The following is a 27,557-nucleotide window of genomic DNA, read 5'->3' as shown; positions in this document are numbered from 1 at the left end:
GTAGCCTGCGGTAGGCCTTGGTTGTAGGCATGATGAAGGGGTGTTGTGGTGTGTCTTGTAGGCAGATGTGGTGGTGTACTGTGCAGGTATCGCCTGAGGCCATCACATGCAGCAGGTTGTGTGGAGGTTTCCGTATATCATGCAGGCTGTGCACGTCTGATAGTGATGCGTGATCTGCAGCCAGCTTCCTGGTCACTCACTTTCGCCGTCTGGCTTCGGTGCAAATACACCCCCCCCCCCCCCCATAGACTCTGTCCAGCCCTCCCCTCTATCACGGTGGCAGCGTCGCTCGCTCTAGGTGCCCGCAGCAGGCTGCTGCTGTTGCTCTGGCTGGGGGCTGGCCTCCATGCCTCTGGGGGTTGTAGTCTCCGCCCCCGCCCACCAATAAGTGACCAGAGGGGGATCCAGCTGCTGTGGACCCGGTTTCCCAGCCGCCCTCGCGGCGGCGCCCGGGAGGCTGGCCTGTCACTCACCACACGTCAGGAGGGGTGTCAGCCCCAGGGCTCCTGGGGTGGGCTCAGCTCTTGCGCTGATAAATGCAGTGCGGGCGCAGGGAGGCGGCTGGCCGGCGCTGGCCCTCTGCGGTGCGGGCCATGTGTTGAGGGCGCGGGGTTCCTGCAGATACGCGGCGATGCGGCAGCGGAGGCGGGCAGCCGTGGCGGCCGGGCTCTGCGGCTCCTTCTTCATCGCCACCGTGCTGAACGTGCTCCTGGTGCCCGGCTCGGAGCGGCGCCGGAGGGGGGAGCAGCCCAGCGGGGTCACCCCGCCCGAGGAGGACCCGGACCCGCAGGAGCTGTCCTGGCAGCTGCGGGAGCGTCACCGGGAGGTGCTGCGCTACCGAGCGACCCCCGGGGGCCGCCGGCAGGTGAAAGCCTTGGACCTGGAGCCGCCGCAGCAGCGCACGGACGGGCAGCGCCTCTCGCTGGAGCCCCCGGGGCTCGGCTGCTCGGACATTGGCGGCGCCCCGGGCGCGCAGTACTTGGGCTCGGGCTACACCAAGGCGGTGCACAGGCTGGCGCTGAACCGCAGCCTCTCCGTGGCGCTCAAGTCAGTGGACCTCGGGGGGCACGACATGGAGAACTGCGTGCGGCAGTACGGGGACCCCCAGGATTGCTACCGGCTGGCCTCCTACAAGATCCTCAAGGAGATGGTGCTGCTGCAGCGGCTCAGGCACCCCAATGTCCTGCAGGTAAATGGGGAAGGGCTCGGTGAGCGGGGGGCCTGGGGAGGGATCAGCCATGGATGATTTGTGCATTGATGGATGGATGGTTGCATTCATGCCTGGGAGGGACCGGGGTGTACTGAGGAGTGGATCAATGAATCATGAGGCATTGATGGACGGGGGGGTGGATGGGTCCAGGGTGTACTGAGGAGTGGATCAATGAATCATGAGGCATTAATGGGCGTGGGGGTGGATGGGTCCTGGGTGTACTGAGGAGTGGATGAATGAATCATGAGGCATTGATGGACGGGGGGAGGGGTGGATGTGTCCTGGGTGTACTGAGGAGTGGATCAATGAATCATGAGGCATTGATGGGTGGGGGAAGGGTGGATGGGTCCTGGGTGTGCTGAGGAGTGGATCAATGAATCATGAGGCATTAATGGGCGGGGGGGTGGATGGGTCCTGGGTGTGCTGAGGAGTGGATCAATGAATCATGAGGCATTAATGGGCGGGGGGGTGGATGGGTCCTGGGTGTACTGAGGAGTGGATCAATGAATCATGAGGCATTAATGGGCGGGGGTGGATGGGTCCTGGGTGTACTGAGGAGTGGATCAATGAATCATGAGGCATTAATGGGCGGGGGGGGTGGATGGTTCCTGGGTGTACTGAGGAGTGGATCAATGAATCATGAGGCATTAATGGGCGGGGGGGTGGATGTGTCCTGGGTGTGCTGAGGAGTGGATCAATGAATCATGACGCATTGATGGGCGTGGGGGTGGATGGGTCCTGGGTGTACTGAGGAGTGGATCAATGAATCATGAGGCATTGATGGGCGGGGGGGGGTGGATGGGTCCTGGGTGTACTGAGGAGTGGATCAATGAATCATGAGGCATTGATGGGGGGGGAGGGTGAATGGGTCCAGGGTGCACTGAGGAGTGGATCAATGAATCATGAGGCATTGGTGGTGGGGGGCGGGGGGACGGATGTGTCCCTGGTGTACTGGTGGATAGATGCACGGGTGTGTATCCAAACCTTCATGGATGGATTGATTGATTGATTATGGGTGTATTCATGGATTCATGGACCAAGTGTTTATTGATGGTTGGGTGGGTTGAATTGGTCCCCGCTAGGTGTCAGATTCGGCCGCAGAAATGAAAAGATGGAATTGATGAGTGCACCTGTACACATATAGAGGGATGGGCAGCGCTCATATGCAGGGTGGCGGGTTTAAATTCACACCGCCATACATGCTCCCCTACTAGTTCCTGGTAGTGGTGGCTGTCTGAGGGCCGGGTCCAGACATGTGCACATGTACACGGTCCTCGGTGTAGTGGCAGTGGTGGCTGTCTGGGGGTCAGGACCTGCGCCCCTCTACACGCTCCTCAGTGTAGTGGCATTGGTGGCTGCTTGAGGGTCAGGTGGGGACCTGCGCCCATCTACATCATCCTCAGTGTAGTGGCAGTGGTGGCTGCCTGGGGGTCAGGACCTGCGCCCCTCTACACGCTCCTCAGTGTAGTGGCAGTGGTGGCTGCCTGGGGGTCAGGTGGGGACCTGCGCCCCTCTACACGCTCCTCGGTGTAGTGGCAGCGGTGGCTGCCTGGGGGTCAGGACCTGCGCCCCTCTACACGCTCCTCAGTGTAGTGGCAGCGGTGGCTGCCTGGGGGTCAGGACCTGCGCCCCTCTAAACGCTCCTCAGTGTAGTGGCAGTGGTGGCTGCCTGGGGGTCAGGACCTGCGCCCCTCTACACGCTCCTCAGTGTAGTGGCATTGGTGGCTGCTTGAGGGTCAGGTGGGGACCTGCGCCCATCTACATCATCCTCAGTGTAGTGGCAGGGGTGGCTGCTTGAGGGTCAGGTGGGGACCTGCGCCCCTCTACACGCTCCTCGGTGTAGTGGCAGGGGTGGCTGTCTGGGGGTCAGGACCTGCGCCCCTCTACACGCTCCTCAGTGTAGTGGCAGGGGTGGCTGCTTGAGGGTCAGGTCTAAACATGTGCCCATGTACACGGTCCTCGGTGCAGTGGCGGCTGATGTGAGTCGGTGCCCGTGTCTTTTTACATCCCTGCACAGTGGCGAATGGGATCCAGGAATGACAGAATCTCGTGGGGTCCTCTTTTGATTGGACGTGCTGTAGCTACACCGGCCACCCTGCGGCAACATTTGCCATCTGCGCCTTGGGTTGGCACCTCTGGGCGCACTGGCCGAGTAACTATTACACCAGCCCGGGCAGGGAAGCGGCTGGAGCTTCCATTTTGCGCTGATCTCATCCTCATCCCAACTCTTCCACTCGGGCGTGAAAGGCATTGCAATGCTCGAATGATTCGGGGAGCACTCGACCCGCGCCCCCCTAGAATGGGGGGTATGGGTCACAGTGTGCAACATGGGCACACGTTCTGCCTTTCACGCCTGGCCCGTGGTCAGTTCGCCGCTGCTCGCTGCAAGGCCCCAGGCGTGCAGCGATGCAGGGCACCGCCGAGTCCACCGGCGGGCGCCATGAAGCCAGAGTCGCCGCGCTAATAAAGCAGAGACGAGGCAGGCACCTCATGGCAGGGGAGGGGACCGCAACGGGGGAACACTTGGAGCTTCTCTGAGCGAAACAAGGCGGGGTCTGTGCCTCCTGCACCGAGCGGAGCCCGCGAACAGCTTCCTCTTGTGTCCAGCGAGCTGGGCATTAATAGCCGACCCCTGGCACACCCCAATCCAAACACAGCATTCTTATCCCAGGCTGCCGGCCTCCAGATTGGCATCCGCAAAACAAGATTGTCGCCTGCCTCCCTTCTATATATAGTTTTCAATTGGTATACCCCATTGAAAAAACACGTTGTGAGTCAGGCGCGTGTGTGTGTGTCCCCTCGCCTTCACAGCGAGACGCCTACTGTCTGGCTGTGCGGCCTCAGAGGGGCTGTGCGGTAAAGTGTGTTTCGGGGTGTAGTGTTACAGTATATAGTAGCAATAAAAGGGTGTCGCGGGCTGCCGGGCGCTAAGTGCTTTATTGGGCCGCTAGATAAACAGGCCTCGCGGGAGGTGAGTGTTTTACGACCACCACTGCCACACTTCCAGAGCGGGCGCCCCGCACACGTTGCACAGGCCGGGGTGTGAAGTGTCACTCGGGGAGGTGGCGGCGCGCCTCGTGGGTTCAGGCGGCCTACTCTCGGGCCGGTACTCACTGGCCGCGCGGGGGGCGTATGCTGCAATGTGGCTCTGGTGGCCCGATTTAGACAGTAAAATACCGGGACAGGGCAACTAGCATAAAAGTAGGACTAACGCTTGAAAGTGGCCGTCAAGGCACTACACTTCAGTAGCGGTTGGAGGAGAAGGAGGTTTACGTGTTACTGGTGGAATAAACACATATTATGGTTCATTTATCACAAACTATCACTAGCTTAATTGTTAAAATGCAGCATTTAGTCTGTGCGAGATTGTGCATTCCTGTCGGTCAGCTATGAAGACCTACTGCCAAAAACCGGGCCCGCTGCATTTTCCTCATGGAAAAATAATCTAGAGACAGGGAGGCAGAGCACCCGAATTCGGGACAGTGCCGGCAAAATCTGGCCGTCTGGTCACCCCACATGTGGCCCTGTATTCAGCCAGCAGGGTCCCTCGGGGCGCACATGAGCACAGGGCCCAGTGCGCTTTCTAAGCTGGTGTTTCTGGTTCTCTGTGTGCGGGGGTCCGGCGTGGGCCCCAGACAGGCAGCAAAGGCTGTCCCACACGGCAGATTGGATCAGCCGTCACCCGAGGGCGCCCCCAGGGACTCTGCTCACCCGGGTGTGTCTGGCACGTCCACTGTTAGGATCAGCAGCAGCCTGGCAGCGTATACCGGTGCCCCCCGCACCCACCTGCCTCGGCAGAGGCGTGTGCGGCGGGGTACCCTGCTGCCACCCCGAGCCCTCGGAATATAGACATCTGGGTTCAGGAAGCAGCAGGGATCCCGGCGGCGGCTGCTACTCTCGCGGGTATTAAATACACACGAAAAGCGGCCGAGCCGATTCTCTCCCACACCGGGTCCCTCGGCAAGTAGAGGACTCCCCGTTTTTTCACAGCCTCTTTCTTGTCTGGCCTGCCCCCATAAAGGAGCCGGCCTGTCTCATGCAAACGTGTCCTCTGGCAGATCCCGCCGTGATGCTTCGCCCGCTTTTTGAAATATATTTCTAAACCTTCTTGGAGTCCCCTGCGCCCCCAATCTCTCCCCGGTGCCCCTCCAGCCCTGAGCTGGCCTTTGCGGTCCTCCCCCCTCCCCCGGGTGCCAAACACAGGCTCAGCTTGAGCTCGCGGCCCAAAGCCGGGGGGCCCCGCGGGAGCCATTTGCATTAGGTTTCGGAGTTAAGCGGCCTTTTATAGGATTTCTAGTGGTTTCGAAAATCCCAGCGCCTGCTCCAACGGCCGCAGTTTACACAACGCGTTATTTGCAGCGCCGCGCACAGCAGCGCACACTGGGGCAGGCCCTGCCGCTTCCTCCTGTCGGTCTGCGCGCGTTATAACATCAGGCAACGCTAAAACGAGAACGCTACACCAGTAGTCCGCGGACCTCTATTCTCGGAGCCAGGGATCATGTATGGAGTTGTTACAAATGTAAAAAGTAGTTGAAACGGTTAAATATTTTGGTTAACACGGGTGATTTTCATTCATTAGAGTAGACTGGTGTTTAAAGACATCGTGTGGAACCAAAACCGACTCAGCACTCGGGCAGCTTAGTGTAGCGCTTAGAACACCCGTGCACAAGGTTGCTGTTGTATAGTGTCAATCCTAAACCATTACTGTGGGTCTAGGGCTGAACAGTTTTACCAGGACGTGGCAATATGGCGTAGAAGTCCACACATTTAACAGGGGAACCCCCTACCCTCTGCTGGATCCCCACTTTGGTGTTGTCTTGTCGAGCCAGTGGGCACAGTGCGTGGGAGGCCGCCATCGGGCTGTAGCCTGGAGGTTAGGCAGTGCCCCCGGTCCGTTGAGATAACAGTAAGCGCCTCGGTGGCATGGCCAGTCCAAAATGGGGAGTCGAGAGTGGCATTCTCAATTAGGGCCCTTTGTTGAGTGGCCGCCCTGCTCTATTGGGCAGAACCCACGGGGTAGGTGTGTGATTCCTCTAGTCCCACTATCACACAAAACACACGTACACAAACACACACACCAGTCACGCCCCCCCCACACACATCCCCACCCCCACGTCCTTCACCCATGCACACACCAAACGCACATATGTGCAGGCACTAACCCCACGCTCATCAGTCCCACCCACACCACCCCCGCACACGACACACACGCCAACAGAGTGGAGCAGGGAGAGCGGCTTGTCTTCTTAATTCAGAGTCACACACTCTCGATCGCGTGATTCATTGCTACTGTTGTAGTGACTGCTTCGCCAAATGTGCGCGTTTTTCAATATGCCGAGCGCCCGTCTTTGCATTTCGATGCATTGCGTGTGTGAGCAGTGCCATGGCGTCTCATTGCGTGTCTACCCGAGCTTTCTTTCTAGTGTTGGGTCCACGGTAAAGGGCTGGGTATTACTGATAATGTCCAAGAACATTTTTATAAAACGCCCCTCCCCCGATGTTGGGGTGAAATCTGTCCCGCGGCACTGGGCTGGGCGCAGAGGGTCCGGGGGGAGGGGGCTGCGTGTGTTAGTTCGAGTCGTGGCATTGGACGGGGGATCTGGCGGGTCTCCCCCGCAGTTCCCAGCTTGCCGGGCCCTGGAGGGAGATAACGGCCCGCTGTTCCCTGTCCCAGCCGCCCGCCCTGTGTCAGCACCGGCTCTGCTCTGCAGCCGCGGGGAGGAGAGTGTGAAGATCCAGAAGGCAGCCTTTGCGATAGCGCTGCTGTCTCCAACTTCACGCCGCGCCCTGCGCCCCCACGGGAAGGCAGCTGTGTGGACACTGCTAATGCGGGGGCCCTCTGAGGCAAGGCTCCTCGGGGGCCGGGGCCACCCCTCACTCCACACCGCTCCGGTTTCAGGCATGCCTTTCCAAAAAGCCATTGTGGCCGGCAGGTGCGTCGCCATTAACATGGAAATGTGCTTTGGAGGGGGGGCTGGCAGGTTCATTAAAGCCGATTTAATAATGAGGGTCACTTTTTTGAGAGGGGGGCTTGGGTCACGGCTGTATTGTATGGCAGGACTTCGCGGCCACGCTAATTGCCTTGCCTCCCCCCGTAGCCTCTGCTCGCGTTGAAGTGCTCACGAGCTGCATTCCTTCCTGCCCCCTTCCCCTCCCCCCTTCCTTAATAGCCCCATTTACTAAGTAGAAGAAGGGAGTAACGGGCACCCCCGCCTCCAGCCGCTCTCTGGATACATGTTGCACACTACACGCAAACTCAGCGCACTATGCAACGCACACTGCACCCGCTGCATACGCTGCACGCTATGCGCACCGTTCACCCCAGAGAAACACAAACCCGTGTAACGCACGCACGCGACCTACTTAGAACACGTTACACACAAACACACCACACGTCGCAGGCACTGTGCTCAAGAGCACACCTCGTAGCCGTGCCCGGCCCGGGCACGCACAAACACACTCGCAGTGTGTCGCCTCCAGTGTGGATCTGCACGCCAGTTTCTAGGTTGCAATTGTTCGCCCACTGTGTGGGATGCAACGGGACAATGTTCCAGTTCCGATGATTAATTACCAATGGTTTCCTACTCTCCTTACCCGTGTGTCTTGCACTTAAAAGGGCAATGGGCCTGATTTAACACGCGTTTTTGAATGCGATGTTTCCATTGAAAAATAATTTTGTAACTCAGCCGCCAAGCGTTCCGCCGTTCACCAGATGCCAAATTGCGCAGCACTTGCTCCCGTTGGCCGAGCAACGACGATTCGGCTCCCAGCTCATCTACATACATCATGTTTTGCCCTTGGCACTTTAAAGTCAAAGCATTGGCCAACGAGTGTGGCCCATTGGCAGGCTCGGAGCGGCCTATGAGGCAATAGGGCAATGCCCACACAAAACACCAAAATGCTAGTGTAGGCCAGTATTTTTTTGGCCGAGGTGGACCACTTTTTGGGCCCATGTGGGCCAGTTTGATACGCTTGGGTCACGTTTTCATCGGTGCGTGAGATAATTGTATGCCCCATTCCGACGCTGCCCATTGGTTGGCCAGGCGCTGTCGTATTCTTGAGGGCCCGGCGCTCTTTAACGTGTCGGCGTATGAGCCTCTCACATATGTAGTGGGAGATATAAGTAAACGGGCCTAGTCACTGGAAAGTCAGGCCGGAGGGCGTGCCTAAGGCACACGCCCGCTCGCGAGCACTGCCCCGCGTTGCCACCCCAGCCTTTCTGCACTGACCAATTCCTGGTGCCGCAAAGGGACGTCAAGTGGGGGGATTGGAGATGGCCACGTCAGGTAACGAAGCCGCCATTTTGTGCCAATGACTCACGAATGATTGGCACCACAAGCTCTCCACCGGTGACCCCCCCCCCTTTGACATTGTAAATGTTTCATGTATTTGAGCTGGTGCGACCCCTGCTCCCTCGTTATTATTTCTGTGTACGTGTTTACACCGTGAACTGCGCGTTTACCCAGAAACGTAACGCCAGGGCTGGGCTATTGTGCTTTGAAAAGCTATGCCACCCCCTAGTTTTTTTGCCCCATTAATGTACACTTTCGAATTTCTTTGCTCGTTGTGGTAAATTCTCATTCGCAAAACATCAACAAAACGGAATGGGCGCACGAGAGCCTCTAAGAATGTAACTGTAAAACATACACCTCAGACAGCAAAGAACCAGTGGCCACCGCCCGTAAATGCCCGCGACTATTCAGGGGCATTTTGCTTGCTGCCTGCCTCAATGCTGCCTACACATTTTGGAATTTAAAATGATGGGGGAGGGGGCGTTATTTTAATCCGCATTGTTAGATGGCGCCCTGTTTTCCACAACACTACGTCCACTTTGCCACAAAAAGTGGCTAGCGCCGAACTTTCCACGGCGAGCAGCTTTGAATACGAATCCGCGGTGAATCGCCCACATGGGACCGTGCCCCACCCCTGACCAACACCGCCCCCTCCCCAAGAAACTCGGTATTATTGCGCACCCCTCAGCTTGGAGGTAGTGCCCCTCTGCGGTGGTTCTTGCGCCGGGCAGAGTATCTGCGGCACTGCCGTATAAGATGCAGGAAGCCAGGCGATTTTTTAAGGACTCTCGCACCTCGTCCAATGGACGTAGTTCGCGAATACATACATTCAATGAAACACATTACGCGCATGCACGATCGTGGCAAGCCTATTCACCAACACGCGACATCTCATTACCGATTGACCTAACCACATGCATTTCACTACAGTGCGTTTTTTGTGTCCTAACTTAAAACACGCAGAATGTGTGCTCGCGATTTCTAAATGGGCTTTAAGACACCGTGTGATCGTGTGCAGCATCCCCATGCCACCCGATGTTTGGATGCTAAAATGGTTTAATGTAGAGAAAGTCCAGGCACGTCACCCGTTTGTTCGAAGGGATGTGACCCTCTTAATGAACTTTGAGGGTGCAGCAGCTGTTAGCGACTCAAAGCGGGTGAGTGTAGATCCATTGACATTGCTGGCTAAACCTGCAACGCAATGGCGCCGCGGGAAGCGTCGACGGCATGCCGATATAAAAGAAGGATGAGGGCCACAAGGGGGAAACGGTGGCCACGTCAAGCTGGCAGTTCTGATGGAACGGGCTCTGCTGTCACCAGTTGGCCGAGCCCGCACCCCAGCAGCGAGACAGCCCCGTGCCCCTCCCAGCTCCCGGCGTGACGCTTCACTTGAGTGACATGTGGGCCAGAGGTGAGTGACAGGCGCTGGGCCGCCATTGAGATGCGCGCGGCACAATGGGTTTGTGTAAGGGACAAAGCTGGAAAACGCCGAAGGAATGGCCTTTCTAGAAATTACTTTCTTGTGAAAGGGGCTTTCGGCGGCTCGGTATGCGGTCCCGGCTCCCCCGAAGGCAGATAAATACAGTGGCCTCATTAGCCGGCCCTGGGGCAGGGCACCCCACGGGGCGGGAAATCTGCAACTGAGGCCTTCAACTCTCCGTGCACTGCGGGCCTTAGGGGGAGGGGCGGCTGCCTCCTCTTCGGAGCGCCCCCGCTTCGGACAGTGTTTTAAGCTGCTCCTCACCCTTTGCAATCGCCCACCGTTGGTTCATAGTCAATAGGGCCCGAATCCCCGTGCTCCCGGCTGCAGCATTTAGCAGCCTCTGACGCCTGACCCTCAACCCTCACACCCCAACCAAATGTCCCGGCCAGCCGGCAACGTGCCCCCATTAAGGCCAGCACATTTCACGGCTGGCTGTGGCCGGTGAGCCGTGGCAGCACCCCTCACCCCTGACCTAATAACTAACTTGTGAAGAAGACGAGGGGGGCGCCTGCCTGGTGCTGCGGCGGCGGCCCCTCAGTCATTTACCTGCACAGCAGCCCCTGTGCCCACCAGAGGCCCATAAACACCCCCGCGTAATAATGGTAACCAGTGAGCGTCTCTCCCCGGGCCCTGTTGCCCGTGCGGGGGCCCTGTAGAAACGAGCCCGAGATCAGGACTGCAGGGCCCCAGAAGCACCCGGTGCACACTACAGGGCCACAGAAGCACCCGGTGCACACCACCAGGGCCCCATAAGCACCCGAGTCACACTAGCAGGGCCCCGGAAGCCCCAGAGTCACACTAGCATGGGGTCAGAAGTACCTGGGTCACACTAGCAGGGCCCCAGAAGCACCCGAGTCACACTAGCAGGGCCCCAGAAGCACCCGAGTCACACTAGCAGGGACCCAGACACACCCGAGTCACACTGGCAGGGCCTCAGAAGCATCCGAGTCACATTGGCAGGGCCTCAGAAGCACCAGAGTCACATTGGCAGGACCTCAGAAGCACCAGAGTCAAACTAGCAGGGCCCAAGAAGCACCCGAGTCACACTAGCAGGGTCCCAGAAGCACCCGAGTCACACTTGCAGGGCACCAGAAGCACCCGAGTCACACTGGCAGGGCCCCAGAAGCACCCGGGTCACACTAGCAGGGCCCCGGAAGCACCCGAGTCACACTAGCAGGGCCCCGAAGCACCTGGGTCACACATGGGTCACACTAGCAGGGCCTCAGAAGCATCGAGTCACACTGGCAGGGCCTCAGAAGCACCCGAGTCACATTGGCAGGGCCTCAGAAGCACCAGAGTCCCACTGGCAGGGCCTCAGAAGCACCAGAGTCACACTAGCAGGGCCCCGGAAGCCCCAGAGTCACACTAGCATGGGGTCAGAAGTACCTGGGTCACACTAGCAGGGCCCCAGAAGCACCCGAGTCACACTAGCAGGGCCCCAGAAGCACCCGAGTCACACTAGCAGGGACCCAGACACACCCGAGTCACACTGGCAGGGCCTCAGAAGCACCCGAGTCACATTGGCAGGGCCTCAGAAGCACCAGTCACACTGGCAGGGCCTCAGAAGCACCAGAGTCACACTAGCAGGGCCCCAGAAGCACCCGAGTCACACTAGCAGGGTCCCAGAAGCACCCGAGTCACACTTGCAGGGCACCAGAAGCACCCGAGTCACACTGGCAGGGCCCCAGAAGCACCCGGGTCACACTAGCAGGGCCCCGGAAGCACCCGAGTCACACTAGCAGGGCCCCGAAGCACCTGGGTCACACATGGGTCACACTAGCAGGGCCTCAGAAGCATCGAGTCACACTGGCAGGGCCTCAGAAGCACCCGAGTCACATTGGCAGGGCCTCAGAAGCACCAGAGTCCCACTGGCAGGGCCTCAGAAGCAACAGAGTCACACTAGCAGGGCCCCAGAAGCACCCGAGTCACACTTGTAGGGCCCCAGAAGCACCCGAGTCACACTAGCAGGGCCCCAGAAGCACCCGAGTCACACTTGCAGGGCACCAGAAGCACCCGAGTCACACTGGCAGGGCCCCGGAAGCACCCGAGTCACACTAGCAGGGCCCCGGAAGCACCTGGGACACACATGGGTCACACTAGCAGGGCCTCAGAAGCATCGAGTCACACTAGCAGGGCCCCGGAAGCACCCGAGTCACACTAGCAGGGAGCCAGAAGCGCCCGAGTCACACTAGCCGAGGGTCAGTAGCACTCAGTCACACAGGAGACCAGCAGGCCAGTTCCCTGCAGAACCGAAACGCCTATATACGCCTGGGGTGAGAATGTAGGCAGGGGCACAAGCACTGGTCCTTTAGGGCCCCAGAAGCACCGTGTCCCAACAGCATAGGCCGTGCTTCACCGCAGCCCACAGCCCGTGCAGGGGCCCTACAGCATCAAGTGTGGGCCCCACGCCGAGTCCCACCTCTCCGCAAGCTGGTGCCTCTGCCGCCCCCCTGCCCCGGCGAGCCCGGAGCGGCAGCCCGCGGTCGGCCTGACCCTGTCAAGCAGCCGTGTGACGTCACCTGATATGCAACCTCGCCTTTAAACTATTAAAGCAAATGATCTACTTTTCCCCGCCATGTGCGCGTCTAATTAACATGGGAAATGCAGGTTACTTAAGTAATGTGGGCCTGAGCCAGGCGGGGCGCGGGGCCCTGCCCAGTCCCCTCCAGCGGGAATCAGAAGCCAGAACCTAATATATGTATATTGGGAGGGAAAACGCGCTGTGAAAAAAAAAAAAAAAACATGCTTTTTGTTTTCACAGCATAATTTCCTCGATTTTGATGTATAAACATACTTTTGATGAATCCAATAAGAAATAGCTCCTGTACGTTTTTCCTATTTTGACCCAGACGTGTATTTTAGGCGGGCTTGTTTTTTTGGTTTCTTTTTCTGGCCAGTGAGTGATAACCCTTTTACTGACGGCGCTAATGCAGGCGGATCTGTTGTTTGCAAATACTCGCCTCCTGATGACAGCTTAATAAGCTCCATTATTTTGTGTTTTTATTCAGGGGGCTTGTCGGCTTTTGTGTGCGGCCTGACCTCGGGCTTTGCTCCTTTTCTCTGCCTGAAAGGGGGCAGCTGTGTCGCCGTAATTTGTAGTAATCGGGGATTCCGTGGGGACGGGGGGGCGCGGGGCCTGGGCGTTGAAAAGGCTTGCGCGAAAAGTTAAGTCGCTGCGCCCTGATGCAACCCCCGAGAAAATGAAAGCGGAGCTCGTGCCCATAAATAGATTAACGGGCACATTCTGCCGCTGCTCGCCCCCTGGCATGGCAACAGCAGGGACAACATCGCGACGCAGCCCCCCCTCCTCCCCTCCCTCCGGCCCAAGAGCAGCGCGCAAAGCACACGAGGTCACTGCTTGGGGGGAGAGGGGCTTGCCGTTTGCTAAATTGCATTTCATGAACTATATACCCCAGCACACAACCGACTTCGCGGGATTAGTTTTTTAAATGGTTGTTTCTGTAAAATTAATGGTTCCGTTTACAGGCCCCCCCCATATTTTAGGCGAAATGTATCCATCCGCTATGTTCAGTTTACGAGGAGGGCGATACATCTGATGGATACGGTGGCCGATATCTTTTTCTTATTCTATAAATACCCGATATTTAAAATGTATCTCGTATTCGAGTATTCGACATACAATGCAAATGAACTGTAACTTGTAAACGCCTCCTAATAAATACGGCCTTTTGTTTTCCCGATTTAACGAATTACAATATTGAATTCTGCACAGATTATTTGAATACAAACGTTTTTATTCACGGGCACAGAAATAGAACAGATAGCATCTTAATCTAAAAATACACGCAATTTTATAGCAAAGCACATTTCTAAATCGTTTGACTCTATGTAAAAATGCCTGATTTTACCGCGCTCAGTACCCCCGAGTTTATGTTGACAGCTGGATGAGGGGCAGAGTGGGGAAGGATGAGGCGCAGAGTGGGGAAGGGTGAGGGGCAGAGCGAGGGAGACTGAGTGGCTACGTCAGAATTCCAACTTGTGGTGGACACCCACAGATGGTCAAAAGGTGCATGAACCTACTGAGCTACGCCACGTTGAACACGATTATATTATTTTGAGGGCAATAAGGAGATGGTGCTAAAAAGAAGTCTCATGTGATTGGACCCAATCACACCCAGCCGTAAAGCCTGTGAATGCTGTCCGAAAGTGGCTGGCATATACCAGGGTGTAAGTGTAGTCACTGGGCAGTGCCGCGCCACTGATATGTCAGCCTTTGATGGACTCCTTCCTCGCTGGTGTTGCAGCTGAAGGATTTCATGTGGACTGTGTGTAGAGCTTGCCCTCGTGGATCTTACGCCCTCCCACACAAGGCCATCCACGGTTTTATATGAATTAAAGACTGGCATTCAGCTTTAGCGCCTTTCCATCACGACCCATGGCACTGTTGCACAGACAGCACCTCCCCTCGTGGGGTGACATCACATGATCCGTGTCCCCATTTCTTCAGTCCGTTGGGCGGCTGCTGCAAGAAGCCTCCTTGAAGGCCGGCCTCCACACGGGGGGCAGCTCGCCCAGTCCTACATGTCTAGGGTCCTTTCTGACAGGCCACCCAGGCATGCCGCCCTTCCCTTGCCAGTGTGGCCCAGAGACACTGAAAACCCTCACGACAAGAAAGGGAGGCACCTTCCCATGTCTTAGTTGCAGCAATTGCAACAACATCATCAAGGGCAATCAAGGGCAATAACATTCCACATCCCCATACGGGGCAGAACATTGCACTGAAGGGGTTATGCGACCTGCAACAGCACTTGAGTCATGTATGCCATTAAATGCCCATTTGGCCTGTTGTATGTGGGCCAAACATATATGCACTAGAAAGATGGATAGGACACAAATCCACTATCCGTACTCGGAACCCAAAATCACCTGCGTCCAGACACTTAAAGGAACACAGACACAATCTAGCCCAGATCAGGTTTGTGATCCTTGAGGTGGTAAGAACATCAGGCAGAGGAGACGATAAAACCAAAAAACATCCACAAAGAGAAATGCATTGGATTCATCTTCTAGACACGCTTTGTCCAAACGGAATAAATGAGGAATTTAATCTCCATTGTTTTGGATAAATGATAATGATGTGTTATTTATATAGAACCTTAATCCAAAGCGCTTTACAGAGCACATATTTACATACAATATAACCCAACCGAAATTGGTACTCATTTATCGACCTCAGAAGGATGAAAGGCTGAGTTGGCCTTGATAGGATTCGAACCTGCGACCTACATATCACGCTCCGATCGCAGCAGCAAACGCTCAACCCACTGAGCTATCTTACCGGCTTATGATGATGATAATACTCCTCAAATCCACATTGTGTAGTAGATTAAGTTTCAGTGTACTCGATACAAAACAACCCAGCACATGAGAGAGATCTCTCATAATTCACGGGATATGATTTAATGCCATATATTATACTACACGTTGCACGTGGAGTATATCTCACCAATTAGGTGACTGTAGAATAATGTTAATTTGATAAAGATGGAGATATGTTCTCCACTCAAACCCCCATTACATTTTTAACACTATATTTATTTTGGTAGGGACCAAATATACTCAGTAATTTTGAATGTACTAAAGTATCCCACGTGAGTGGAGTTTTGAAGCACTGTGAGCTGTTACTTCATAATGTACATTGCACACATTACATACAATGAACTTTCTGTTCTGAAAAGATCTTGATAATAATGTACTCATGTATACCACTTGTTAATTAGTTCATTTTTGATACCTCATCCTGACCATAATATGGCTGCACTCCAATACTGGCAGTCGACAATCCCCAGAAACATGCAATGAATAGAAAGACAATTGTCAGCTGTAGAACGGGATATGTCTTCATAGTGCCATTTTGTTTGAAAGTGATAAACTAACTTCTGACATTGTGGGGTCATTCCTTGTTTATTTTCAAACATTGTTAAATAGGCTCACCATACTCTGGACATCACTACTGCTATTTAGCGTTATGCCTGTCTTCGTCTTATTTGATCTTCCTTTCTCCTTTACACTTCTTGCTTCTATCATCCACTTACTGAGAATTCCAGCTCTCACTACATTTCCCATGCTCCTGCATGGGTCTACAAATAATACAGAATTGGCAGTCATCTTAACTGTCCGCTCCATTTCATTAAATAAATATTGCCATACTACTGAATTTGCATGTATTCCAATTGCCATGCTACTTATTTTGCATGCCTCTGAGCTAGCAGTTCAGCTCCATGGAATTATTTTCCACGCACACTTGTACGTCATACATGATAGTCAGCGCACTATGGTTCCCATGGCAACCATATAAATACAATCCGAGGGGGTACACTTTCATAGGTGTCCATTTTCTATTACCATTACGATCACCACGGCAACAACATAAACTCAAAGCGCGCGTTAGGCTCGCTGCCTTGCCACAATGACCCGCTGCACCAAACGTCGTTCATTCAGAAGCGGGGGAGTCCACAATCCTAGTGCTAGTACTGAATGTGCTTCCCGCTTTAAATTAAAAACGTGCATTTTGTTGTGATCGTCCTGGAAAGAACCAATTTTCTTACTTCCATTTTTTGATAAGAATGTTTCCCTGAAGGTTTGTACGCATTTTACTGGCACCCCCAGGTGGTTTTCTTGAGATCTATCATGAGTTAATATTTAATATCCAATGTCCAAATAGTGTGCAGGACTCATTGTGCATACTTACCTTTATCTTTTAGTCACCCTACAAAGGTTTTTGAACCAGGTGAGATTTAGCTGTTAGAAAATAGTGCTTCTAGTAATCTCAGGCATTTCTTTGGATACATCAGTACTTTTTTACCAACACTTGTTGAATCTGAGGCTACCGCCACATACCATTCGCCACTCCGTGTACCATATTAAGGCACACTACAAGATATAGGCGACTTACGCAAACATTGCATTTTCACCCTTTTTTGGTTGGGCCTCTATCCCTTATTTTTCTGGACCTGGGAGCGGCTTTCACTCTCTATCTCTGTCTGTACAATATTGACTATCTAGAGACAACAGCATACAATATAATACATGCTCGATGGTCTTATTTGTTTAATGAATTGAGTTGTGTACTCAGCTGTGGAAGAAATGACATTTATTGCATTATATATTTTGACTTGGTAAAATGTAGAAATATGTCCACAAATGGTATTGATGGACTGTTAATTACTTTGTAGAATTGTGAATTTGCACCTGATGATGGGATTGAAATCCCGAAACGCGTTGCGCTTAAATTAACGAACATAAAGAAATATTGCAATATTGCAATAGTCTCTTAGCAGGCACTGCTCGAGCAAATTTAAAGAAGCTGCAAGTGATCGAGAACGGAGCAGTTTGTGGACTTGACCGAAGGGCTTATATTTGTATAGCCCGTCAGAAATTGCATTGGCTCCCCGTTTTACAGAGAATACAACTTAAGACCTCTAGTTTGGTCTATAAATGATGCCCCGCTCTACCTATGTCCTCGGACCAAGAGTCCCCCTTTTGGGCGCATGTTGCATTCAAATAAGGATAATCTTCTGGCTGAACCTCGTTTGTCACTGAAGGGGCTTGGAGGATCCAGTTTTGATTCATGGGCCCCCATTATTTGGAATGCATTACCATGTGCACTTAGATCCATTCCATCGATCTCACAATTTGAAAAAGGCTTCAAAACCCTCCTCTTTGATAAAGGAACTGACTAAATACACCTGAGGCTATTTCCACCGTAGGGTTACATGAGTTTGTGTCGTATGTCTTGTGAGTGCCCTGAGTCCTTCAGGCGTGTTGTTGCTATAAAAAAAATCCACAGAATAGAATCTTTTTAACCAACTGGACTGTCATTGAATTGAATCATTTGAATTATATTAATGAAATGATTATATGATATGTGGTTTAAGAAACTATAAAGTCTGTATTTAGAATTTGGCTGATCTATTCAGCAACACAGTGTGCAGGGGATGACATGAGTATCCAATACTTTTGGTACTTTTTTCTCTGTTGCTTGTTTCTCCAACCTTGTGTCAAGAGTCACCTCCTCTGCACCCACGTTGTCTTCACAGTTATGATTATTTGATTACATTTGTCCATAAGAAAGGTGTGCACATGCACTACTTGTTGTATACTTCGTGTGAACATGCTAGAGGCCTCTACACGCCTATTTCCAGCCAGTGCCTGGTCACACACAAGCCTTTGGGGTCAGAAACCTGCACACCCTTCCCTGGAGCCCCTGCCCGTTGCAGGCCTCTGCCACTTGGCACAGCTTCTGCAGAGGTCACGTGGCACATGTGAGGATTGCACCCACACGGGAGCCACCCTTGCTTTCTGGCACGTGTACCCGTTCAATGCTACATTAAAGGCTTTACGCAATATGGAAATGAAGAAAAGGACCCTGAGATTCCACCTGGTGGGGAGGGTTTGAGAGCGATGGGGCGGCGTGGTGTTTGGAGTCAAGGCAGTTGTGTGAAAACAGAGATACAATAACACTGTGTTACCTAATATAGCTGTGTCTTAATCGTGACCAGATCCTATTAAAACCTATCTGTTAATAAATACATCGATATAGTGGCCTGCTGAGCAAAAATAGTATGATAGCTCTATTTTCCACACACTGAACCGAAGCCTACAATTACCTGCATGCAAAGTGATGTTAGCCTAAACAAGGTCATACACCATCAAGTCTGAAAAAGAAACAGCCAAAGAAAGGGCATTGCGATCCCAATGCCAAGTGAAGGAAAAAACAGACGTGAGACTTTCGAGATCCTCCAAGCAGCGGTCGACAACTGAGCTCAGCCACATGTTAACACCTATTAATATAGCGCTTTGAAGCGTGAGGAATCTGGCAAGAATCTTAGTAAAACGTGCTATTATTATTGTCGCCGTCAGACACAAGATAGCATTCTAATTGAACGTGATGTTTCAGGCATTGCTGGGAATACAAAATAATGGAGGATTTCTAACATGGCCTTTTGTTCATTTATTCATTTTTAGTTGTATGGGTACTGCTACCAGGACAGCAAGGAGATCCCGGATACGCTGACGGCGATCACAGAGCTGGGGTCCCCCCTGGAGATGATCCAGCTGTTGCAGACTTCGTGGGAGGATCGCTTCCGAGTAAGTAGCTGCCCCACCCCACCCCCTTCTCTCAGCCTGACATCTCTTCCAGTAAATAGACCCCTTGTGTTGCATGGTTTCCCAATATTCATTCATGGTAAATTGCTACATAGATTTAATGCCTAGAAAATGCCAAGCTAAGAAACGCTGGTGTAGTTTTCACAAGATATTCGGAACGCCAACGTTGGCAACACAGAGATCACGATTTACCACTATAATGCAAAACGAACATGTTCATGCTCGCGTCATACTCGCACCCACTGGATCCCTTCAAATAGCCTCTCTCTGGGAAGTGACCATTGTTTTCAGATTATAACCCACAGGCCAGTGCATCTATTTCATTGTAAGGAAGGGGAGCAGACTCCAGGCAAGCCCGTATATTGCCCAACTTGTGGGTGGTCCCAAGGAAGGTTTCACCCCCTACATAGAATTCATGCATCACACACACATAGGCAGTGTTGCAGCTGCAACGATCTGCCCTTTTACAATGGAGGTGCCAGGCTATGAACGTGGTGCCAGTCTTGTACTGCCCCACTGCAATCCACGGTCTCGCCCCACCCCTCAGCTCTGCATTAAAAATGCTATGTTTTTCAAAATTCCATTTCCAAAACATGATCACTGGAAGTAGGAAAACAAGTCTAGCATTTCCCCCTCCCTTGCAGGGTCTTGTTAGGCCCCAGTAGGGCTCTGTGGTGTGTCGTTGGGAGTTGTGGGGGTTGGTGAGACCCTGCCCTCCCTTGCAGGATGCTACTTTTTACCTTTAAGTGACACGAAACTTCCCCAGACGAATTGCCCAAAAAAGATCTAACGGGTCCCAGGAACATAAACACCCAAACAATTGTGTGATCTGGGAAATTCACCACGCAACTGATCTGTTTTCCCAAAGGCATCTGACTTCAGCTTACTGCAACTGGTTATTGAAACTAGGTAATTGTAGCTCAGGGAAGGTTTTGGGGGAGGCGTGATGAAACATATGCAGATTATTCCCCGAAGTGCTCAGCAACTGTCTAAGAGTGGGCCAGTCTCCACAGTGCCCCAGGAGTTCCCACAGGTTTGCTAGCAGAGCTCAATGGCCACTTATGCAGTGGCCTCAGGACTATTTTCTCCTCAGTCCGGAGCCAACATATTTAGCCTGACATGGAAGTGTGTTCAGGGTCGCCTTCCACTGCAGATCTTTGGGTGCACTGTCCTGAAGCCTTAAAGTGTTCCTCCATATGGCCTCACCACAGTTGTGAGGTGGCCTTAATGTGGCATCCAGCACTATAAAAGTATGTCAGGACCTTGTGTCGTGACAGTGATACAAGGCGCACTGCCCTATGTACCGGAACCCTGAACGACTGCACAGTCAGACAATATTACAATACACTATTAGGATATTGTACTTTTCCCTATTGCGACACCCGACACTTAGTACGTGGCCAGGCTAGTATGGAACTCTGCTGAAAGGCCCTCACACATGATTTCTCTCCCCAGTGTGTCTACCTCTTTCCCCTTGCACACAGTCCACTCTGGGCCACGTCTGTCCTGGCAGTCGGCTGGGCAATCCCACGTTGGTCTCTTTGGTGTCTTTCATGCTAACAGACAATAAGCTGCCAGCCCATAATGCAAACACTTCCTGGCTAATTTCAGTACTTCTTTGTAAGTACTATGAAGTACTATCACATGGATACAGGTACATTTGCATTTTCTTATGAGTGATCTGCTTTGATCGTTCCACATTGACTACAGACATAGAAATGACCACAAATTCCATCCCTACCCCTTATTCTCTTTCTGACCTATGCAAATCTTTCATGTGCTTTTGAACCTTTCTCCCCCTTTACCCTTTATCCTCCTCTGTTCTTTCACAGACCAAGGTCTAGATACCCCTGGAGAGGGCACAATACACCACTCTCCAGACAAGCCTTGTTGCCGTTAGACTACTACTACCAGGTGTCCAGTTAAAGGATCGATTACAAAAGGTTCGAATGCAAAAGATGAGAGTCAATAGGATGTAAAACCAAAGGTTCGAATTTTTTTTTATACTATATATTTTTTGGGTTTCCGTGTAGGTAAAAAAGTGTTTTTTACCACAAAAACAGGGATTGGGGGCCCCTCCCCCCCAAAAAAAAATAATATTTTTTTCGAACCTTTTGTTTTCGGTCCTTTTTATTCGAACCTATTGTAATTTGAACCTTTTGATTTGAACCTTTGACCTATAACCCTACTACCATACACCTCTTTCAGGTATTCCCTAGTCAATTTAATATATCGCATGGGCACCCACCACAAGATCCACCCTATTTGATGGCATGAAGCATTTTATACTACTAGAGTGTCAGGCCTGCACTGTTTCCTGTAAACTGGACCTTGTTTCATCTGCCATCCCCCGTGTTTCCATTTACATACTGCACACTCCATTATTGACCAAACCCAGTGCTCCAGATAATATTAAGTGGGAGTATTGTACTCCCTATTTTTTAAAAGTTGGGAGTAAAATGATTTTTTAGGGAGTAAAAATGTAAGTCCAATTCCCAATATGAGTATTTTAGAAGGGAGTACAAATATGTATTTAACTGAAAAACAGAAAGTTCAGATAAAATCAGCTTCCATGTTTAAAAGGCTCCTTTGAGCACTTCTCGACCCCGCCATGTAGCCTTCCATTAGAGTGTGTAATAGCTTATATTAAGTAAATCCTCCTACATGCACAGACACCTGGGGACCTTCTCACTTTTCACACTGTTTCTTCGCGTTCCATGCTTATCGGAATTTCAAACACAGAAGCTCCCACACTCACGACCCTCGCGTCTTTGCCTTCTTAGTTTGTCTAACCCTTTTTGTCCTTTATGTGGTCCTCGCTTTTTCTTTCCCTCTACCCCTCGCCCATTTCCCCTTCTTTTCAGACTGTGGTTTGGAAACTTCTGGCGTGGGGCACAGTGGACCTCTGTTCGAGCCAGGCCACATGCTCTGTGACTGCTGCAGTGGTGATTTGGTGCAGTATTCATAGTTTGTAACATAGCATATTCACCCAGGTGCACCAGTGGACGGGTGCTCTCAATCACAATCTAGGGATCGTGTTACAGGTGGTCAAAATTGCACATTGACAAAGTCCCTCAGGAAGCTCTGCAGTGTTATGTCTTGTTATGTGACCTATCACTGCGTGAACACTGGGAGAAGCCTTCTGCCAGGATGGAAAACCATTCTTCCATGTTTGAGGACATTTGGGTTGAATTAAGCGTGGCATATTCTTCAGGAGGGCAGGGCAGGGGATCTTGATTCTGGAGCATTCACAATTTAGATTTTTTTATCTCCATCCCGCTTTTGATATGTGTTTTGATATCTTCTCCAGACACCCTACTTCCGATCCAGATATTTCCCATCCTGTTTCCCCTGTATGATTATAGAGGGGCGACATGAGATGTGACAGTAGATGCTCTTTGGTAGATCCAGCACTGTGGATCACCTTACTACTACAAATCTGTCCGGCAACCTCCCTGTTTTAATTCATGAAACTCGTCTTGACTGTACTTACTGCTTATCACCCTATACCCTGTGTCATCACACCGCCGTGCAAATCTCAGTGACTAGCAGCAATTTATTTTGTAGTTTATTAAAACAAAAGGTGATGGCTGGAAGGTTTAGAATTAATCTGATCCACCAGCAACTTTCTGGGCACCCCTCCCGACCATCATTCTTCAGCCTTGCAAGCCATTACATAAAGAGGAAAGGACCCTATGCAAATCAGGCCTGGTCCGACCCCAAAAGAGGCACTCCAGCCCAAATTGCTTGTTCACATATCTTCTGCAGGTGACAACAAGCAACTCCAGACATTTTTCTGCCTATGAGATTTTCTACTGTTAAATATTGTAACCACCGCAAATTGCTGCTGCCTTGTGCCAGTGTTCCCTCTCTTCTTTATGTATGATTAGAGGGTTGCATTGCTATCACTGAAGTCTAGTATAGCTATCACTCACTATTTAAGTCAACTTGTCGATAGTATTCTCTAAATTTGCTTATGTGTCATTACCCCCCTTTTTAAACGTTGAATGCACAAAGTTATGCAAAATAGATGGTCGTATTTTGTTCATTTGTAATCAAATAGAGCAGTGATGAGGTTGTAATTTGAATATCCTATCATGTTAAGTTTTGGTTTGGTTCTATGTGTCAACAATACATGGTCTTGAATTGGTGCTTTTTGTCAGATAGTAACTGCCCTGATGAAGATGTGTCATTAACTAAACATTAACGTAACATCGGTCGTTGATGGCCCAACCTTTCGTCATCCACGGAAATGATGTGGCAATTCAGTCATTTACTAAATTGATTTAAAAGGACAATTGGTGACTACGTTGGGACAACAAGAAGTCATGCATACAAGTCACACGATTCAGTTGCCGAAAGGTGTTGCAATTTAGTGTCACAAAATTCAGTTGACTCGGATGCGGTTGAAGGCATGTGTAGTCCAGATATGTTTTGTGTGCACATATATATGAAACTCAAGCAAAATTGTATGCGTTATGGCCATTAATTGTGTTACTGAAATCTTAACTAAATGTATATGTGATCATGAGATGTGGTAATGTGTTGTGTGCTGACTATTTGTTTTTAAAAAAACACCAATTTGCTGGAGGTTAGGCAGGCTCCATCCTTGAGTTGAAACTTCACTATTAGTTCTAAAAGGGGTGACTCAGGCCCATTAATTGGAATCCCGATCCCTTGCAGAGTGACTGACTCCAGAAAGGATGTCCAAACTCCTATTTTCTGGAATTATGTCCTATTCCTCACTGCTTTCCTATAGCATAGATATTTTTTGGTCACATTGTTGGTATCTGCAGGATCATTATTTCAATCTGACATTATTTAGAATGATTTTACTATTCTATTCCCCAAACGTGAGCAGGAATTGCTAGGATACTGAACCTTTCCCTGTTACCTCGGATCTCTGCTCGGGAAGTAGGTCCTCAGGGGGATCCAACTAGGGGCCTATGATATTCTTCAACCTTGGTTGATAATTTGTCATGTGTGTTTACATTGATTGGATTTGCTAGCGGGGATGAAGGACTTTTATTATGGCATGCACTCTATGATGATGTTTCTACATTGACCACTGTGGCCTTGCCTTTTGAACTGCTTTTTTATAACTTGTTTTCTCCAGACCATATGTGGGAACAACACAAAAACACATGCGTCGTTGCAGTGCTTTTGAGGGCTATCTTCATCAGGGATTTGGTGCAGGTCTTTAGCAAGGAAACAGCCTGGATTTAAACCTGTCTCTCCCTAGAAAGGAACCTGGGTGTTCTGTGTCTCACAGGAACCTTTCTCGGTACTCAGTGCATTCCTGCTCACCTGCCGTGGCCCCCTCACAGTTCCAAAATCCATGGTGCGTGCATACCAGAGGGTTGTGCGTGTGGCGTGCCAAGATGCCCTTCAAATAAGGAGGCTGGCTTGATCAAACCCTCCATTTACACCTCATCTGAACTCACACTGCTTAGCAGTAAATCTTTTCACCTGCCTTTGTGATGGTGTAGCATCTTCACACATGGCAATGACTTTTCCAGAACTCACATTTGTGTTTGCTTTCAAATCTCTTCTCTGGGGATCAAAGCCTAGACCCGTGGAGACTCAGGGCCTGATTCACCTAAGTCTTTTGTAATGGTGCAATCCCATTGATAACCGTTCTGTGAATCAGGTCCTAGGTTTTAAAGGGCAACATTTTATCTGCAGGCATGGAACTCTCTCTTTCGGATCACAAGCTCTCTGTTGGGTTTACTTGACGCTTTGGGTGTTACACATACATATGAAGGGACCTATGTTCGACTTTAAGCCACCGCACTGTCATACATGCATCTCTACCAATGATTACACATATAACAGCACTCTGTTGCTCTATCTTTAAATGTGTTACATATATTATCTCCAATCAAATGTCCCATGAAACTGCCTCAGCATTGCTGATGAATAAGCATGGACTCCAAGCTAACCGCATAACCACCTGTGCAGCTCGTGGAGGTACTGATGCGCAGCGGGAGAAACATGCCGTCATGTGTGGGACCTCAGGCTTCCATCCTTCCACAAGCTCTAAACCCCAGCTCTGTATTTCCCAGCGGGTCTAGCTAGGCTTGATTCTGAGCATACAAACAACTAACCCCCTCTCCCCTGATTTGAACAGAGTGCAAAAGGGATCTTTAAAGGTGATTTCGCCTCCACTTTACACCTCTAATTTACACTAAGAAGTGCAAATGATGAAAATTACGCATTGGGGCTGCAGGTCCTGTTTTTCACCTGAGTGCAAGTGTAACACAACCCCTTAGTGGAATTTATGAGGAACTGGAAAATGTGTTCCATTGTGTGTGAAGTATTTTGCTAAAGAAATGGATTACAATGTAAACACTGCAATTTGCCTAGATATTTTTCAAATCTATAGAGCATTAAATCGAAATAAAATGTATGTTTGCTTGCCTGTTTAGAATGGATGCAAATTCCCTTAGGTAGAGGCCTGAAAGTGTAATGTTATGGTGGAAACTAAGGGCCTGATTCATGGAATTGTTTACACGGTTCAAAGTGACTTTGCAGTGCTGAAAAGTGACTTTGCACTGCCGACACAAACCCTGATTCATGGAACTGTGCAAAGTGTATTTTTGCAGTGTAAAATCAGTGCAAAGGCATTTTTGCAGTACACAATTACGTTTCACTGACTTTGCACTGCAAGAATACACTTTGCAGGGTTCCATGAATTAGGGTTTGTGTCAGCAGTGCAAAGTCACTTTTCAGCAGTGCAAAGTCCCTTTGAACCGTGCAAAAGATCCATAAATCGGATGAAAGGGTCTAATTCACAGAGCGTTTTCCAATGGGATTGCACCATTATAAAACCTTTATGTGAATCAGGCCGTAAGTGGGAAAATGCACATGGCTTAGTGCAAACACACATTTAAGGAAGGCATTATGCAAAAATATTGAATTGAGATGGAAGTTGTGCATGGAAATGTTTTTCTTTCAAACTAGCTTTAATTGTTTGGTATATATTCGGACAGTGTTACACTGCCCAATGGTTTGACACTACTTGAACAGTGCATGTGCAAGTACAGTATTTTTAAGCTCGCGTTGGACTTGTTCTTGGACAATGTGCACTTTTTTCTATGAATCATAATGTTGTTTTAGGCGCGTTATATGATGTGTGAAATTTCTCTTTGTGCACAGTGGATGATTTGTGACGCACTCTTCGGAATACGTGCACACACAGCGGAAATTTGCCACAGCAGCCAATTGCTTCTGTTCATGTATTACATCATAAGACATTATACACAGACCATACAGTGCATCATTGCAGTGGCGTAAAACGAGTGATTCACGTGGCTGTGCTCATTTACAGGAGAGCAAATGCACCTAAACATGTATTGTATTTTATTAGAACAACACTAGACTGAAGAGGTTTGGTGTGTTTCTGACTAGATTTGACACAAGCACGGCTACAGTTAATCACCCCCGAGGCTGCTTTCTTGTCCAGTACAATGTATGTCTACATTTTAATACCTTTTTATTATGGCGAGGGATGACAAAGTAGCAGGATCGGCAAACGTGTTTTTAAGTGCTCAGTGTTTTTGGCAGACAGGAGCTCTAAGGCACTGGGAGATTAAGGGACTGGCTCAGAAACACAGAAGTGATCGAGTGTGGAAGCCATTATTATAGCTCCCATGTTCTGGATTCACTTCCAACAACGTATTCAGTAGGTCAAGTCTCCTCCACATTATGTGCATCGTGTCCACCTTCTGCTTGGTGGAGACACATACCTTGGCACATGTCGTGCAAATGCCAGTAACCACACCATAGGACTTTCGGAAACATCAGGTGTGGCCCTATGCACATGGATCAGACTAGAATATGTCAAGTCTGATGGGATGGCCTTATGGTTGGAACACTTGCTAGTCGATCCCTCTCCTCATATCAACAGGGCCAAAGCAGGCGGGCTAGGTTTCCCTTACATAGCCGCAAAGCTATGGAACGCACTCCCCACAGACATCAGAGCAGAAAACTCCCTCCTGGCCTTCTGAAAAAAACCCTCAAAACCTCTCTATTCAGCCCACTCATTGTATGCACTGCTCCTTTTCATGACTGTACTGAGAATTGCAAATGTCATCTCACCCTGTAACTAAGAATGATGTCTGTAACAAGCGCCACAATGCCTTCGGGCTGTTGCGCGCTCTACTAGTGCAAATAAATAAATAAATCCCACTGGATTGTGGCATTTCCTGTTCCCAATGCCACCGCGCTTTTTACCTACACGTCACGTGGGCGGTACTACTTTTATTTATTGATCGCCTGTTCTTCATTGTTCTCTGGTCTGCATGCGCACCGGAAGGCGATTGATTTATCCACTTCAAGGGATTGTGCTTCCATTGACTAGAGAACAAGTACTTGCTACTGTGTTGCACCGCACTGGTGGTTGCATGTCTTGCAGATGCACCTGGGTGCCTTAGGGGCCGGA

General features: G+C 50.7%; 1 protein-coding gene across 1 annotated transcript in view; it reads left to right on the top strand.

Annotated features, from left to right (window-relative positions):
• Positions 1 to 459: 459 nt before the first annotated feature.
• PKDCC (protein kinase domain containing, cytoplasmic) overlaps positions 460 to 27,557 on the top strand; it is an 84,982-nt gene continuing 57,884 nt past the window's right edge. The window contains exons 1-2 of the mRNA XM_069608485.1: positions 460 to 1,189; positions 18,974 to 19,096. Coding sequence (XP_069464586.1) covers positions 632 to 1,189; positions 18,974 to 19,096 — 681 coding nt within the window. The 5' untranslated portion in view covers positions 460 to 631. The remainder of the gene's footprint in view (positions 1,190 to 18,973; positions 19,097 to 27,557) is intronic.

Source organism: Ambystoma mexicanum, chromosome 4q (assembly GCF_040938575.1).
Source record: "Ambystoma mexicanum isolate Mex_15411 chromosome 4q, UKY_AmexF1_1, whole genome shotgun sequence".
NCBI classification, from domain to species: Eukaryota; Metazoa; Chordata; class Amphibia; order Caudata; family Ambystomatidae; genus Ambystoma; species Ambystoma mexicanum.
The sequence above is the reverse complement of the archived record's forward strand: the minus strand, read 5'-3'. Positions and strand labels throughout refer to the sequence as shown.